At 46.2% G+C, this 16,297-nt stretch overlaps 3 protein-coding genes across 8 annotated transcripts in view; 2 read left to right on the top strand and 1 right to left on the bottom strand.

Moving 5' to 3' along the window:
- The window catches only part of LOC128421734 (zinc finger protein 665-like), a 104,788-nt gene extending 101,298 nt beyond the window's left edge, over window positions 1-3,490 (top strand). The window contains exon 2 of the mRNA XM_053404897.1: window positions 1,714-3,490. Coding sequence (XP_053260872.1) covers window positions 1,922-3,343 — 1,422 coding nt within the window. The 5' untranslated portion in view covers window positions 1,714-1,921 and the 3' untranslated portion in view covers window positions 3,344-3,490. The remainder of the gene's footprint in view (window positions 1-1,713) is intronic.
- The window catches only part of LOC128421706 (zinc finger protein 883-like), a 268,891-nt gene that overhangs the window by 200,647 nt on the left and 51,947 nt on the right, over window positions 1-16,297 (bottom strand). The gene's annotated exons all lie outside the window — the stretch shown is intronic.
- Window positions 1,032-16,297, top strand: part of LOC128421739 (zinc finger protein 665-like) — a 127,350-nt gene continuing 112,084 nt past the window's right edge. For 2 of the 4 annotated variants that reach the window (XM_053404905.1, XM_053404902.1), the window contains exon 1: window positions 10,517-10,658. The gene's annotated coding sequence lies outside the window, so the exon portion shown is untranslated. Of the gene's footprint in view, window positions 1,197-6,850; window positions 6,918-10,516; window positions 10,659-16,297 lie in introns of those variants that run through there. The other 2 variants (XM_053404904.1, XM_053404903.1) reach the window with 2 other exon arrangements.

Genomic DNA, 16,297 nt, shown 5'->3' with positions numbered 1-16,297 from the left:
TGGTTCCAATTTAAATGAGAAGAAGAGCTGGGTATCACCCACATACTGGTGAACACCCAGCCCAAACCCCTGATGATCTCTCCCACCAGCTTCATATAGATATTAAAAAGCATGGGGGAGAGGACGGAGCCCTGAGGCACCCCACAAGTGAGAGCCCAGGGGTCTGAACACCCATGCCCCAACATCAATTTCTGGACATGGCCCAGGAGGAAGGAGCGGAAGCACTGCATAACCATTTCCCCAGCTCTCCTCGAGGGTCCAGAAGGACACCATGGCCAAAGGTCTCCAAAGCCACTGAGAGATCTAGCAGAACCAGGAAATAGCTTTCCCCTCAGACTCTAGCGCATCCGAGATTATCAACGAGCACAACCAGGGCAGTTTCTGTTGCATGATGAGGCCTAAATCCCAATTGGAAGGATAATGGTGGCAGAAGCTTTCCTGGTCCTGCACCCCCAAAAGCTCCAGGCACAAGACTTTCATTAGCTTTGAAGGGGCCATCGGATACTTGGTGGCCTTTTCTTCAAAAGACAAATATTCTGAATACTTTTTAATTGATGTATGATGTAAATAGTGCTTCTGTTTTACATATTCCACATTGGAGAGATTCTGATACACAGATCTGAGTTCATCGCTCCCCCTGAAACTGATGTGTTAGCAGCACTACAAGCCTGGGCAGTGTGTTTGGGGGCCCTGGGCTGCCTAGACAACAAGACACCCTTCTCAGCCTTGCTTATATGGTCCCAAGGAAAGCAGAGCAGTACGTTAGGCACCAGCTTGGCTGCAAGAGTGGCTGGAAGGAGGTGTGCAGGACACCATGTAACTATCTTAGAGACTCCACTCTGGATTTGTCTAGGTTTTCCTCCATAGCCTTTTCTTCTTCTGAAGATAACTCACGAGGCAGCAAAGTATTACAACCAGAGTTTTCCTTCTCGATGGGCTTCCTTCCTGGTTGACGAGCCCCATCTGCCCTTCACTTTCCTCTGCAGCAGGGGCAGAATCTGCTTTCTTGACTGTGGGATTCAGTGTTGTTCTCATCCTCTCCATCCACCAGGGCCTGCCTTCACCTGCAGCAGAATTCCCTAATAAACCAAGGATTTGAGACCCATCAGCTATCCTCACCTGGTTTAGCCGGCCGATTGAAGCCGTTCCTGGGATTGTGGCCTCTGTTGCATGCTGACAGCTTCTGGAAGCCACAGGTGAGAGCTGACTGCAGGGTGGGGACCAATGGTGGATAAATTACCCCATAAGGTGCATGACATTTCCCCCACCAAAGGAACTACCGCTCCCCTAACACCCCATGACATCGTATGATTATGATATTTAAGACAGAACAGGAACAAATTCATGTCCCCAGAAATAACACAACCTCAGTCCATTAGTGAATCAATACTACATTTTCAAGGTACTACATATTCCACTAAGTACAGTTTATCATTTGGCCTTGAATATCCTGCTTTTCTGTGTCATTTTAGGATAGTCCTGCCTCAGAAGATGGGCACGAGATCAGACAGGACATCATTCTTTAAAAAATCAAGCTGCTTTATGAACATTGGTTGAGGATTTTGATAGTTGCTCATGAATTATTATCATTTGATGACATTGCAACTTCACTTCCTAAAAAATGGGAACATGGGTAGGAGTTGAGGGAATGTAGGAGACATTGAAATATAGGAGAAGGTGCTAATGGAACTTGATTTGTTCTCTTTCCCTTAGTTCTCTTCCTTGAAACCAAAACAGGATTCCCTTTCCTCCCACTCTGAAGAAGGAGATGGAGAAGGCAGTCAGAACTCCAGGGGATGGGTCACCTCCCCCCCCCATTAGGAATAGAAATTAAAATGTGTGAAATGTGGACTATGTTCATTGAATGAGCACACATAGTTCACATCAATGACCTCCAACAGGGGAGAAACCATTTAAAGGTATGGAGTGTGGGAAACGTTTCACTGATAGTGGAAACCTTAGAACACATCAGGGGACTCACACAGGGGAGAAACCATTTAAATGCCTGGAGTGCGGAAAGACCTTTACTGGTAATGGAAACCTTAGAAGACATCAACGGACTCACACAGGGGAGAAACCATATAAATGCCTGGAGTGCGGAATGTGCTTCAGTGAGAATGGAAACCTTAAATTACACCAGCGGATTCACACAGGGGAGAAACCATATAAATGTATAGAGTGCGGAATGAGCTTCAGTCAGAATGGACACCTTAGATCCCATCAACGGACTCACACAGGGGAGAAACCATTTAAATGCCTGGAGTGCGGAAAGTGCTTCAGTCAGAATGGAGACCTTAAATTACACCAGCGGATTCACACAGGGGAGAAACCATATAAATGTATAGAGTGCGGAAAGTGCTTCAGTCGTAATGGATACTTTAAATTACACCAGCAGACTCACACAGGGGAGAAACCATATAAATGTATAGAGTGCGGAATGAGCTTTAGTGTTAATGGAAGCCTTAGAAGACATCAACGGACTCACACAGGGGAGAAACCATATAAATGTATAGAGTGCGGAATGAGCTTCAGTGATAATGGAAACCTTAGAAGACATCAACGGACTCACACAGGGGAGAAACAATATAAATGTATAGAGTGCGGAATGAGATTTAGTGATAATGGAAGCCTTAGAAGACATCAACGGACTCACACAGGGGAGAAACCATATAAATGTATAGAGTGTGGAAAGAGCTTTAGTGATAATGGAAACCTTAGAGGACATCAACGGACTCACACAGGGGAGAAACCATTTAAATGCCTGGAGTGTGGAAAGTGCTTCAGTAGTAATGGATACTTTAAATTACACCAGCGGACTCACACAGGGGAGAAACCATATAAATGTATAGAGTGTGGAAAGAGCTTTAGTGATAATGGATACTTTAAATTACACCAGCGGACTCACACAGGGGAGAAACCATATAAATGTATAGAGTGCGGAATGAGCTTCAGTGATAATGGAAACCTTAGAAGACATCAACGGACTCACACAGGGGAGAAACAATATAAATGTATAGAGTGCGGAATGAGATTTAGTGATAATGGAAGCCTTAGAAGACATCAACGGACTCACACAGGGGAGAAACCATATAAATGTATAGAGTGTGGAAAGAGCTTTAGTGATAATGGAAGCCTTAGAAGACATCAACAGACTCACACAGGGGAGAAACCATATAAATGTATAGAGTGTGGAAAGAGCTTTAGTGATAATGGAAACCTTAGAGGACATCAACGGACTCACACAGGGGAGAAACCATTTAAATGCATGGAGTGTGAAAAGAGCTTCAGTCAGAGTGGAACCCTTAGAAGACATCAGCAGACACACAGCGGAGAAACCATTTAAATGTATGGACTGTGGAAGGAGCTTCAGTCAGAGAGGAACCCTTGATTTATGTCAACAAACTCACACAAAACACAAACCTTATAAATATCAGGAAAGTAGATAGAGGTTGAGTCCTAGTGGAAGTTCTAAATCAACAGACTCAAGACAGGAAGAACTTTAGGAATTGAAACCCTTCAAACCATCCACAAACTCAGAGAGGAGAAGCAGTTTAAATGAAAAGATTGCAAAAGTGCTTTATTTACAATGGAGTGTTTAAGGAACATCCAGGGACTCTCACATGGAAGATCCCATTTTGGTGTCTGGAGTGTGGGACATCTTCCTCTCAGAGTCCACTCTTTTCTTCACAGAAATGAACTCGGCAGGAAATCAGTCTTGAACACATTTTGTGTATGTGAAGTTCTGGTATTTATGTGTAAAACTGTATAGTAATGAAATATTGAAGGCAATGTCAAACAATGTGATTATAATCTAAGATGTAAAGTACCTTTCAATAGAGAAGGGGTGAGGGTTTATCTGGATTGCTGGTGGTCAGTGAGGATTAAAGCTGGGCGATATATTGTTCCAAACTGGTTTCTAGACCACATCGTGATAACCTTTCAAAAACAACTGATATGGCAACACACCACAGATCACAGTGTGTGTTTCTGGGATGCCCATTTGCCTGGAAGCAGCCGGCAGAAAGCTTTGCTTTGTGAAGCCCCTGAATATGCCGAGTTGCTGACTTCCCTCCCAGAAGACAGGAAGCGAAAGACACACATCCATTGCCCTGTCTCCTTCCAGCCTCTTTCCTCCCTTGCTCCCTTCTGCCGGTTTGTGTGCCTGACTTAGATATCCTGTGTGCTCTATTTTTTTACGGCTGAAACTGGATTTCCTCTCAGGAGCTAAGTTTTGTGCCTCACTGGGGACCCAGTGAGAACTGTATGCTTTGAAAGCTCAGTAAATTATTACCGAAGAAGTCCTGCTGCTTCTCTGTGTGTTTTTGACCTCAGTGTGGGACTTGCTCTACACGTGGCCCCTACTCTCCTCCTGCCCTGGAGTTGCTTTACTCAAGCATGCAAGACGGGTGCATCTGTGTGCACTCAAAAGCAAATAAAGTAGGACTCGCCTTTCTATGAGAGTACAGTGGTACCTTGCGTTACAGACGCTTCAGGTTACAGACTCTGCTAACCCAGAAATAGTACTTCGGGTTAAGAACTTTGCTTCAGGATGAGAACAGAAATCGTGCTCCGGCGGTGTGGCAGCAGCAGGAGGCCTCATTAGCTAAAGTGGTGCCTCGGGTGGGGTGCTGTCTTGCTTTGGACATGAAGGAGAGCAGAGATGATTCCTTGGTCCTGATGTGTGCTGAATAAACTGCTTGTAAATCTGCTCACATATGCCTCTCCAGCCACTTCTCTTGTGCCTTTACTCTGCTGAGTGTGCATGCCCAGCTTCTGAAGCTCAGGTTGCAGTTTCATGCTGATCCAAGGGCTGGAGATCGCCCAGCACAGCTGGGGGGCTGCCATTTGCCCCCAATTCCTTGGCTGCATCCCAACACTAAGCACTGGAGGAGAAAATGAGCCCTGCAGGATCAGGCCAGAGGGCTCCCTCCTAGAGGGGAGACAGAGCAGAGGAGCCACCCATCACCCTGTCCTCCTCCTCCTCCACCACAGATTGGCCTCCTCCTCTTTTAAACCACCTTTATTGGTGGCCTCTGCCTCTTGTGGGAGGGAGTTCCACAGGTTTTATTCTGCCCTGCTAGAGGAAGTGCTTTCTCTTCCCTTCCTTCCTTCCTTCCTTCCTTCCTTCCTTCCTTGCACCAGTGAGGTTTTAGGGACCAGGGTATATTTCATGTCTGAATGTTTCCATCTGCGGACAACCTCGACTTCTTGCAGGAAAGGGAGGGATTGGGCTTTCGCTCTGGAGGACCCTGCCCCCCCGTCTTACTTTCCTCTCTAGGAATCTAGCTCGTTTCCATTTAACCCTTGGCAAGCCGAGCGCACCCAACTCACGCCTCTCCCTCTCCCGAGAGCAGGAGCATCGCGCTGCAATGGCATCCCGAGAAGACGGAGGATGAGAGGCTTATGGATTACTTCCGGCAAGGGATACATTCAGTTTTGGACAGCAGCTGAACAGCTGGCCCCTGAACACGGGTCCTAAGAAATCCTCACTGGCTCTAGATCCGTTTCTGATCACCATTCAAAGTGTTGGTGCTGACCTTGAAAGCCCTAAATGGTCTCAGCCCGACGAAAACATTTCCGCAAAAAGATCAAAACATGTAGCCGCAGGTGATACAATAGGAGCCTTTCTGCAAATGGCCTTTGCAACACAACTCACTGGGTGGTAACAAAGTATACACATTTGCCTCTTTGCAATGTAGCCCCGTTTCCTCAATGAATGCACCCATTTCTTGATGAAATGTAACTTCTGCCAGGAAAACCTGAGCTGAAATAGTAAGGAGAGCAAAACAGCAGCCCTGTCTGACCCCCATCAGCCTCCAGACTCCCCCAGTCACGCGGCAGGAGATTCTTCCTGAGCCCCCCCCCTCCGTGAGATGGGTATGACATCATGGATGATCCAGTGATGATCCATATGACCCATTGATGATCCACATGATCCAAGCAGACTGGGCCAAAGAGCAGGTCTCTAGGCCTGAATGAAACGGGTCTGCGATGATGGATTCTGGAGTCAAGAAATCCGCCCTTTCCAGTGATCTCTCAGGCTGGCCAGGAAAAGGCAGGGAGCAGGAATCCTCAGGCATCCCGGTTGACAGACAGACTTGTCATGTTGCCAAAACATGGAGTCTGAGCTGATTTCCATGTACAACTCACTTTGTGGCGCAACCGGGGATGTTTTTGGGGTGCTCTCTCTGTGACGGGGGGGGGCGATTATTTGAGGGTGTGCAAATTGCAACGCGCTTTAGTTCTGGGCTGCTTCACTCCTCGCATGGGGGGGGGGCTCTGCGTGCAAACAGATCAACAGCTGCCTTGCTTTCTTCCTGGCCTCATTGTGTCGCCTCTGAGGGAGACACAAGGGAAGAATTGTGTTGGGGTGTGTGTGTGTTGAAAAGCCCAAGCCCTATTTTCCCCGTAACACAGCCAACCCGCTGCTCAATGTGCACAAATACCAAAAACATGGAATGGATCTAAGATCATGGCGTGGGTGGGGGGGAGGGAAGGATTTTGCAATGTAAACATTGTAGGGGGGGACCCCACTTTGCAGCTGGATTGCCTGGATCAGCCCCTCCCGCGCTCTCCTAGTAAGAGGGGAGGGGAAAAACAATTCTTTCCCTCGCTTCCCGTCACAACCTGCTTTCACGCCGCCCCCAAACCCTCAAACACCACCCCCCGGTATGTTGCACCTTTTCCTTCTGCTCCTCCTCCCCGCAATCCGGCTTCTGTTTCTGGAATGAGGGGAGAGAGCCCCCCCTCTCAAACTGCTTGCTTCGTCCGCAAGTGGAGCTTCTACGCCGGATTGCTGCTCTGCTCCATAGCTCTAGGGGCGCGCGCTTTTGGAAAGGGAAGGAGGGGCGGCAGGACCCCCCCCCTCCGTGGATGTTGCAGGAAAGGAAAGGAGAATCGGGAGCGAGGACAAAGAGGTAAAGGGGTCGCGGGGGGAGGGGAGAAAAGGATCCAGAGACCCCTCCAGCTCCCCAAAGCGCCTTCCGTGGGGCCTGGATCCCTGCGTGCGTGCTGCGAAGGGGGCTTTCCTTGGCCCCTTGGGTGCCTTGGCGGGGGGGCCATTCACCACCCATTCAGGGGATCCCAGCGAAGCGCCCTCGCCCCATTTCCCCCGCTTAGGCATCCCTGGGGCGCTGTGGGTTCCGCGCGGAGAGAGGTGGGCCATGAAAGGGTTAATGGGAGTGAGGGACGCCTGGATAGAGAACCCCCGTCCCTCCCCTGCTCGTCTTGGGGGGCCCTTCTGGACGGAGAGATGGAGGCGCAGGGCGAGCGGTGAGCCGCGCCAAGGGGTGCGGGGCCTCTGGGTGCAGGGGAGACTCTGGGACAGAGGGAGGGAATCGAGGAAGTGGGGAGGGGGAACATCCCTGGGGCAGGGAAGGGCAGCAATCCGGGGGGGGAGAGCTAGGTAGAGCTAGGTAGACCAGTCTTTGGGGACACGTCTCCATCTTGGCGCCGGTGGGGATTGTCTTGGCTTCTCCCTCCCACCCAATTTTCGGCCACCCCTTCAAGGCAACCAGAGGGATCACTGGAAAGTGGGGGGTCGTGTCCCCCCTCCCATTCCTTCCTGCAAACTCCATCCTCTTACTGCCCCATAAGCCCCTGCCCTGTGCAGACGCAGCGCTTCTGCCCAGTCCAACCATTGTTCCCCTGGAGAGGAGAGGAAACATTAAACATTAAAATCCTCCTGATACAGGGCTGCCTTCAGCTGTCTTCTAAATGTCAGAATGTTGCCCATTTCCTTACCCTCTGCCTAATTCCATGTACCCTCGCTTCTCGCCGGGAAGGAACCAGCAGAAGACCCTCAGAAGAGGACCTCAGTGTCCAGACTAAACCATGGGGGTGGAGACGGTCCTTCAGGGCAGAGGCTGTTGAGGGCTTTAGGTTACAGATCTTGCTCCTCCATAATGACCTCAAGAGCAAGTTTGCCGTAAAATTTTTGAGTAGTAAAAAACCCTCAGAGGCAGCAAAAATTTTATTCAGCAAATAAATTCATTACTGAATGCAAACAAGCATAACAGGATCCAAAACATAGCAAAGACCTAACTTAAATAAAAACCTAACTTGGCATACCAAAGCAGCACTCAAGTAAATAAAAAGAATTGTCCAGTAGCTCCTTAGAGACCAACTAAGATTGTCCTGGGTATAACCTTTGGTGTGCATGCAAACTTCTTCAGATACACTGAAAATCACCAGACCCTTATGTATAGTGGGAGGGTTGGGTGGGGGTTTTCTCAAAAGGGTAGTAGGAGATGGGTATGGTAAAGCTGTTGACGACTGTTAATGACTGCAATTAGTCCTGCAGGAAAAAGAATTGGATAGTATGCATACTAACTAGCTTTAGTATGTGTAATGAGACAAGAATCCAATATCTCTATTAAGACCAGGTCTCTCCAGAGTTTTCAGTTTATTAATAAGTTGTAATTCAGCAACTTCTCTTTCAAGTCTATTTCTGAAATTCTTTTTTTATTAATTTTGACTGCGTCAGACCAATACGGCTAGCTGCCTGAATCTAGCACTCAAGTAAGACGCACACAAGCAGAGTATTGAAATAGCAGAATAGGAAGTGGGACCAGGCGCCTTTCAATACTGCAATTTATAAACAATTCAGTGTCAGAGTAACATTGGGATGGGATAACAAGCCTGGCTCACTCCAGTTTAAACCAAAATCAAGGAAGGTTCAGCATAGTCTCATAACAACTGATCCCACCACCTGCTCTCAGCAGAAAGGAAACTCCCTTAACAGCTAAAATGTTCCAGGTAGAGAAAACTCCAGCTTTGAATCACACAGAGTAGAACCTTCTTGAAGCAATAAACCAGGAATGATCTGTCTACATTAGATCAATACTATTCTATGCCTGAAAAATGCAACTATGTCACTTTAAAGGTCAGCACCAACAGTGTGAATTATGATTGGAAATGCCCTAGGAGCCAGGGAAGATCCTTTAGGACCAGTGATATGTGGTCTCGGCGGCTGCTCCGAGTTATTAGTCTAGCTGCCCCATTCTGGATTAGTTGCAGTTTCTGAGTCACCTTCAAAGGTAGCCCTACGTAGAGCACATTGCAGTAGTCCAAACTGGAGATAACCAGAGCATGCACCACTCTGGTGAAACAGTCCGAGGGCAGGGAGGGTCTCATCTGGTGTACCAGATGGAGCTGGCAGACAGAACTGACCTGTGCCTCCATGGACAGCTGTGAGTCCAAAATGACCCCCAGGCTGTGCACCTGGTCCTTTAGGGCAGGCATCCCCAACCTTCGGCCCTCCAGATGTTTTGGACTACAATTCCCATCATCCCTGATCACTGGTCCTGTTAGCAAGGGATCATGGGAGTTGTAGGCCAAAACATCTGGAGGGCCGCAGGTTGAGGGTGCCTGCTTTAGGCCACAGTTACCCCATTCAGGACCAGGGAATCCTCCACATCTGACTGTCCTCCAGGGACAGTACTTCTGTCTTGTCAGGATTCAACCACAGCCGCCACCCATCCTCAAACCACCTCCAGGCACCAACACACGGCATTCACCACCTTCACTGGTTCCGATTTAAATGAGAAGAACCACATACTGGTGAACACCCAACCCAAAACCCCTGATGATCTCTCCCAGTGGCTTCATATAGATATTAAAAAGCATGGGGGAGAGGACAGAGCCCTGAGGCTCCCCATAAGTGAGCACCCAGGGGTCAGAACACTCATCCCCCAACACCACTTTCTGGACATGGCCCAGGAGGAAGGAGGGGAACCACTGCACAGCTGTGCCCCCAGCTCCCCTAGAGGGTCCAGAAGGATACAATGGTCAAAGGTCTTCAAAGCCGCTGAGAGATCCAGCAGAACCAGGAAACAGCTTTCCCCTCAGACTCTAGCCCATCAGAGATCATCAAGCAGCACAACCAGGACAGTTTCTGTTGCATGATGAGGCCTGAATCCCAACTGGAAGGATCATGGTGGCAGAAGCTTTCCTGGTCCTGCAGCCCACAAAAGCCCCAGCCACAATACATTTATAAGCTTTCAAGTGGCCACATGATACATGGTGGTCTTTTCTTCAAAAAACAAATATTTTGAATACTTTTACAGTGCTGTATGATGTAAGTGGCATTTCTGTTTCCCTTGTTCCACATTGGAGAGATATTGATACACAGGTCTGAGCTCATTTCTCCGCCTGAAACTGCTGTGTTAGCAGCAATGGAAGCCTGGGGAAAGTGTTGTGGGGTCCTGGGCTGCCTAGACAACAAGACCCCCTTCTCAGCCGAGCAGTACGTTAGGCACCAGCTCGGCTGCAGGAGTTGCTGGCAGGAGGTGTGCAGGGCACTATCCAAGCATCTTAGAGACTCCACTCAAGATTTGTGTAAGTTTTCCTCCATAGCCTTTTCTTCTCCTGAAGATAAGTCATAAGGCAGCAAAGGATTAGGATCAGAGTTTTCCTTCTCGATGGGCTCCCTTCCCTTTCCTCTGCAGGATGTGCAGAATCTGTCTTCTTGACTGTGGGATTCACTGTTGTTCTCATCCTCTCCATCCACCAGCGTATTTCTTCACCTGCAACAGAATTCCCCAACCCACCAAGAATTTGAGACCCATCAGCTATCCTCACCTGGTTTTGCCAGCCGGTTGAAGCCATTCCTGGGATTGTGGCCCCTGTTGCATGCTGACAGCTTCTGGAAGCCACAGGTGAGAGCTGAGTGCAGGGTGGAGACCAATGGTGGATAGATTACCCGAGAAGGTGCATGACATTTCCCCCACCAAAGGTACCGCCTCTCCTCTAACACCCCAAGACATCCTCTAATTATGCTATTTAAGACAGATCAGGAATAAATTCATGTCTCCATAAATAACACAACTTCAGGCCATTAATGAATCAATATTACCTATTCAAGGATGAAGTTTCCATTAAGTACACTTATCTATTTTCCTTGAATATCCAGCTTTGTCAGTGCCAGATTAGGATAGTCCTCTGTCAGAAGACAAGCACAGGATCAGGCAGCACATCATCATTATAAAGAACCATTGGGGTGGGTGTTTCCGCCTGGGATTCCCATGTGCCATCTGCTTTCCTTCTGCTTCTCCTGCTCTCTCCATGCAATGTGAGGCATGTAGACAGAGGTCCATCTCCAAGAACAGGAGCTTCCCTGAGCACCCATTCAGCTGACGCCAAGCACCAAGCCTTGTCACTAGTTCTCTGACTGACCCAGACCACAGACCAATGGATAAGACATAGACCTGGGTCTCACATAATCGTCCGTATGGACCTCCTGAGGCCAATGGGACTGTGCAGGTGATTCATTTAGAGATTGAGGTGGATGGGGGCTTCCGGTTGAGCTGCGATCAGGGAAAGAAGCGCGAGGCAACCCTCAGGGGTGTCTCGAGCAGTGCGGGGGCTTTAGAGGGGCTACGAAGGCTACATGGACCTCCATACCCTGAGAGGAGTATCTTGGGGGGCAGAGTACCTGGCAGAGACTGGATGTTCTCTCCTGTTTCACAGGCTTTAAAGCTAAACTGAAGCTTGGGGACGGGATTGAGCTGCAGGCACCGAGGGGAAGCAGCAGACCCCGCGCTGTGCAGTCTCAAGCTTCGACTGAAAGCGGCCAGCTTCCAAACAAAGAAAACAAATCTGGACTAAAACTAAAGCAGTTATTATCTGCGGATTTTAAAAAAGAAAATTAACAAGATTCGGAGTGCTGAGGGCAAAAAAAGGGAGTCCGTCCCAGCGGTAAGGAGAAAATGGCGTATGGCAGAAGACTGAGAGAGGACTGAAAGTAAGAAAGCAGCCGCCAAGTGAGGTTTGCAGAAAATCCTTGGTTACTATGTTCTGAGGTAATGATTTGTGGGGAAACAACAGAGAGGCATAGAAGGGGAGGAAAAACTTCTTTGTATCGTCTTGGTTGAAGCGTCCTGTGCCAGTGGTCGGAGAGTGAGCTTAAAATGCCCACCAGTGAACACCAGTGAACTCTGCTTTTTTCCTGCTGTTTGTAAAGAGGTTGGGCAGAAGTCTTTGTTGGAGTAACAGTCGGTACGTTTGCAGTAGCAAGAAAGAAGAGACTGGGGGATTGCTGTGAATTGCTGTGAATATCTCCTGAAGTTCTATCTGAGCCTCTCCTTTGCTTTTTCGCCCTCTCTGTGGGGGAGGAGATAAACGGTACGCTTTATAATGCTTGATTATCGGTCTTGAGTGGAGAATTTATGGATTAAGCTGATAAGGAACCGGAAAAAGATTTTGTATTTGGAATACAACACGGAGAATAAGTCTTTGACTTTTATTTTTATCTTTACTTCTTACTCCTGTTTCCCCCCTCTCCCCCCTTCTTCTTTCCTGATCTTTTCCCCTCCCTTTCCTTACTCTATAGCCCCTCATGTATCCTCTTCCCCCACCCTTATTTTCCCCCCTTCTCTCTTTTTATCTGCTCTCCCTCACTTTCTGCTCTCATTCCCTTCTTTACTTTTTGTGCCTTTCTTCCTGACACTCTATGGCAGTCTCCCCGTCTGGTCCTCCAGCCACGTGAAAGGGGAAATTCCATTTAAAGAACAAAGAAACAGAAAGTAACTTTACTTAAGGAAGGATTTTTATTGAATTTACGGGAACTGCTGCCACTGTGTGGGGAAAGAGGGGAACTGCAATTGGGAAATTTGAAAACAATATACGTTAATTTGCGACCCCTAGGGGTGGAAATTAGAATAACATTAGTAAATAAATATCTGATTAAGCAATTGTGACAGAATGAAGAAAGGAGTGGGAACACCAGGAGAAAGAAGACCATCTAGACCGGAGAATGGCAAGAATGGGAAAGAGATAAAGGACTATGATGCGTTGATGGTTGAAATAAGAAAGGAGTTTAAACAAAATGACCAATATATTGAGAAAAAATTGTTAGATGTTCATGATACATTAGATAAGAACCTGGAGGGGGTGGTGGGAGAACTGACAGGTAAAGTAAAGGACTTAACGGTAAGATCTAAAGTGTTGGAAGAGTCAATGAAAAGGGCTCAGAAAGATCTAAAGGAAAGTAAAAAGGAGACAGATAGGATCAGAGGAGAAATAAAGGACATAAGTAAGACACAAGAAGAACTACTGGATAATATGTCAATGCTAGAAATGAGGCAGAAAGAGTTGAATTTGAAATTCAGAGGTATTCCTGAGGGGATAAACGAAAATATAAGAGCTAAATTAATTAAAGAATTAGCAAACTGGCTGGACATGAGGAAAGATGAGATAGGCTATACAATAGCAAATGCATTTCAAATAAAGGTAAAATCTGCCAGAGCGAGAGGGAAGAAATTGCTGGGGGATGTACTGGTTATGTTCAACTCTATGGACATGAGGAATGAGATATTGAGATTAAATTATAATAAAAACTTATGCATTGATGGGACGGCAATTATTGTATTCAAGGAGGTTCCAGCCAGATTTCTTTGACGTAGAGACATCTATAAACAACTAGTGGGTCAGTTTAAAAAAAAGGAATTCAATACAGGTGGGAATTCCCAGAGGGGATCTCATTTTATTATAAAGATAATAATAATAATAATAATAATAATAATAATAATAATAATAATAATTTTTATTTATACCCTGCCCTCCCCAGTCTAGGCCGGGCTCAGAGCGACTTACAAGCAATAATAAAAACAAGATGAATGATTACAACTTAAAAACAAAATTAAAATACAACATTAAAATATTGAAACATTAAAATATTAAAATGTAGCCTCATCGCAGGAGGAGAAGGAAAAGAAAAAAGAAAGAGAGGGAGGGAGGGAATCAAATTGGCTCCAAGCCAAAGGCCAGGCGGAACCACTCTGTCTTACAGGCCCTGCGGAAAGAAATCAGATCCTGCAGGGCCCTGGTCTCATGAGGCAGAGCATTCCACCAGGCTGGAGCCAGTGTTGAAAAGGCCCTGGCTCTGGTTGAAGCTAATCTAACTTCCTTAGGGTCCGGGACCACTAGGGTGTTGCTATTTATGGACCTTGAGGCTCTCCGTGGGGCATACCGGGAGAGGCGGTCCCATAGGTACGAGGGTCCTAGGCCGTGAAGGGCTTTAAAGGTCAAAAGCAGCACCTTGAACCTGACCCTGTACTCCACCGGGAGCCAGTGCAGTTTGAAAAGCACTGGGTGAATATGCTCACATGGCAGAGACCCCGTGAGGATCCTCGCTGCAGCATTCTGCACCCGCTGGAGTTTCTGGGACAGCTTCAAGGGCAGCCCCGTGCAGAGCGAATTACAGTAGTCAAGCCTGGAGATGACCATCGCATGGATCACTGTGGCCAATGATAAGATAAGAGATTTAAGCTATTTAACCCCCAGGACCTCGAGAAATTTGCCAGAAGATATGAAAAGGAGCTGGGGAAGGTGGAAAAGAAAAGAAGAGAGGAAGAACAACAGGAGAAACAGAGAGGAGAGGGAGAAGAGGAGGAGGGGGGGGGGGAGGAGGAGGAGGAAGAAACAGACAGCAAAGAACACCAAGTTTAAAACAGGACTTAATTTTGGTTGGTAATTAAATAAAAATGGCCTTAAAAATATGGTCATGGAATGTGAACCAACTTAATAATAAAAATAAGAGAAATCAAATTGGACATGTGCTGATTAAACGGAATCTTGGCATAATCTGCCTGCAAGAAACCCATGTTGCAAGAAAACATAAGAGGATTTTAAGTAATAAAAGATTGGGGAAAGATTTTATTGCCTCTGACAAAAATAAAAAAGAGGAGTTGTGTTCTATATAAAAGAAAAATATGACCCAAAATTAATCTATAAAGATGAAGAAGGAAGAGTGATAATAGTACAAATAACTTTCCAAGGAGAGAGTATAAACCTAGTTGGAGTCTATGCTCCTAACGATAAAAAAGCAGACTTTTATTTGAAATTAGCAGACATATTGCTTTACCTGCTAGACCAACATCTGATATTAATGGGAGATCTTAATGGTGTGGTCATCCCAGGTTTGAATAGATCCATAAGAAAAGAGATACAAATGAGGGTAAACTACCCAGGTCATTCTTTGCCCTAGTGGATACTACGGGACTAATAGATATATGGAGACTTAAAACCCCCACAATGAAACAACCCACCTTTTTCTCGAGTCCAAATCAAAGCTGGGGAAGATTAGACTACATCTGGATATCCAAAGAATTAGTCCCAAGGTCATTTAAACCAGAAATCCTGCCACGGACTCTATCTGACCGTAATCCGGTGTATTTGGAGGTGAGAGGAAAAGACCCTTCATCATTTAGATGGAGAATGAATGAAAGCCTCTTTAATGATCAGAAGATAATAGATAAAGCAAAAGAAACAATTACAGAATATTTTAACTGGAACCTAAATAAAGAAACACCCATAGAAATAGTATGGGATGCAAGCAAAGCCGTTATGAGAGGCTTTTTGATTTAATAAAACAGTCATCAAAGAAGGGGGAGAGAAAAGAAAAAAGAGGAAATCTTAGCATACCTTGTGGAGAATGAGAGACTGGTAACAATTAAACCAAAAGATGAAAAAAATAAAACAAAATATAAAGATGTTGCGAACTCAGTTTTCCATGGTAGTGAATCAGGAAGTAGAGTGGAGAATTAAAATGATGAGACAAAAGAACTTCAAGTCTGCTAACAAAATAGGAAAATATCTGGCATGGCAATTAAAGGCAAGAAAAAAACAAAATATAATATGTAAAATAAGAGAGGGAGAAAAGATAATAGAAGATCCCAAAGAGATAAGAAGGGCTTTCCAGAAATACTATAAAGAGTTATATAAGAAAGAGAAAGAAGACGATCATAGAATAGGGGAATATCTCCAAAAACATCAATTACAACAAATTACAAAAGAAGAAAGAGAACAACTGAACCAGTTAATCACAGAACAAGAAGTCAGAAAGGCAATAAAGAAGATGAAGATTGGGAAATCTCCAGGCACAGACGGAATATCGGCTAAATACTACAAAATATTATGTGATCAAATAACACCAGGATTATGTGAGGTTATGAACAATATCTTGAAAAAAGGCAAGATCCCAAATACGTGGAAAGAAGCCTATATAACCCTAATCCCCCAAAAAGATACTGATGGCCTAGAGGTTAGAAATTACAGGCCCATTTCATTACTGAATAATGATTATAAATTATTTGCAGATGTTTTGGCGGAAAGACTGAAAAGGCTTCTGTCAGGGAACTGACATCAGAGCGAGAGGCGAAGGGGAGGCTCCCAGATTATGCTGGCGAAGGACCCAGCACCAGGGGGAGAAGCAGCTCAGTAGAGGGGGAAGGAAATCAGCGCAACACCAGGGATAAAGGGGGGCAGATGGGGGAAGCGGAGAGAAGGCTCCAGGACT

This window comes from Podarcis raffonei, chromosome 10 (genome assembly GCF_027172205.1).
Source record: "Podarcis raffonei isolate rPodRaf1 chromosome 10, rPodRaf1.pri, whole genome shotgun sequence".
Taxonomy (NCBI): domain Eukaryota; kingdom Metazoa; phylum Chordata; class Lepidosauria; order Squamata; family Lacertidae; genus Podarcis; species Podarcis raffonei.
Note: the sequence above shows the minus strand (reverse complement) of the source record. Positions and strands in the feature narration are given on the sequence as shown.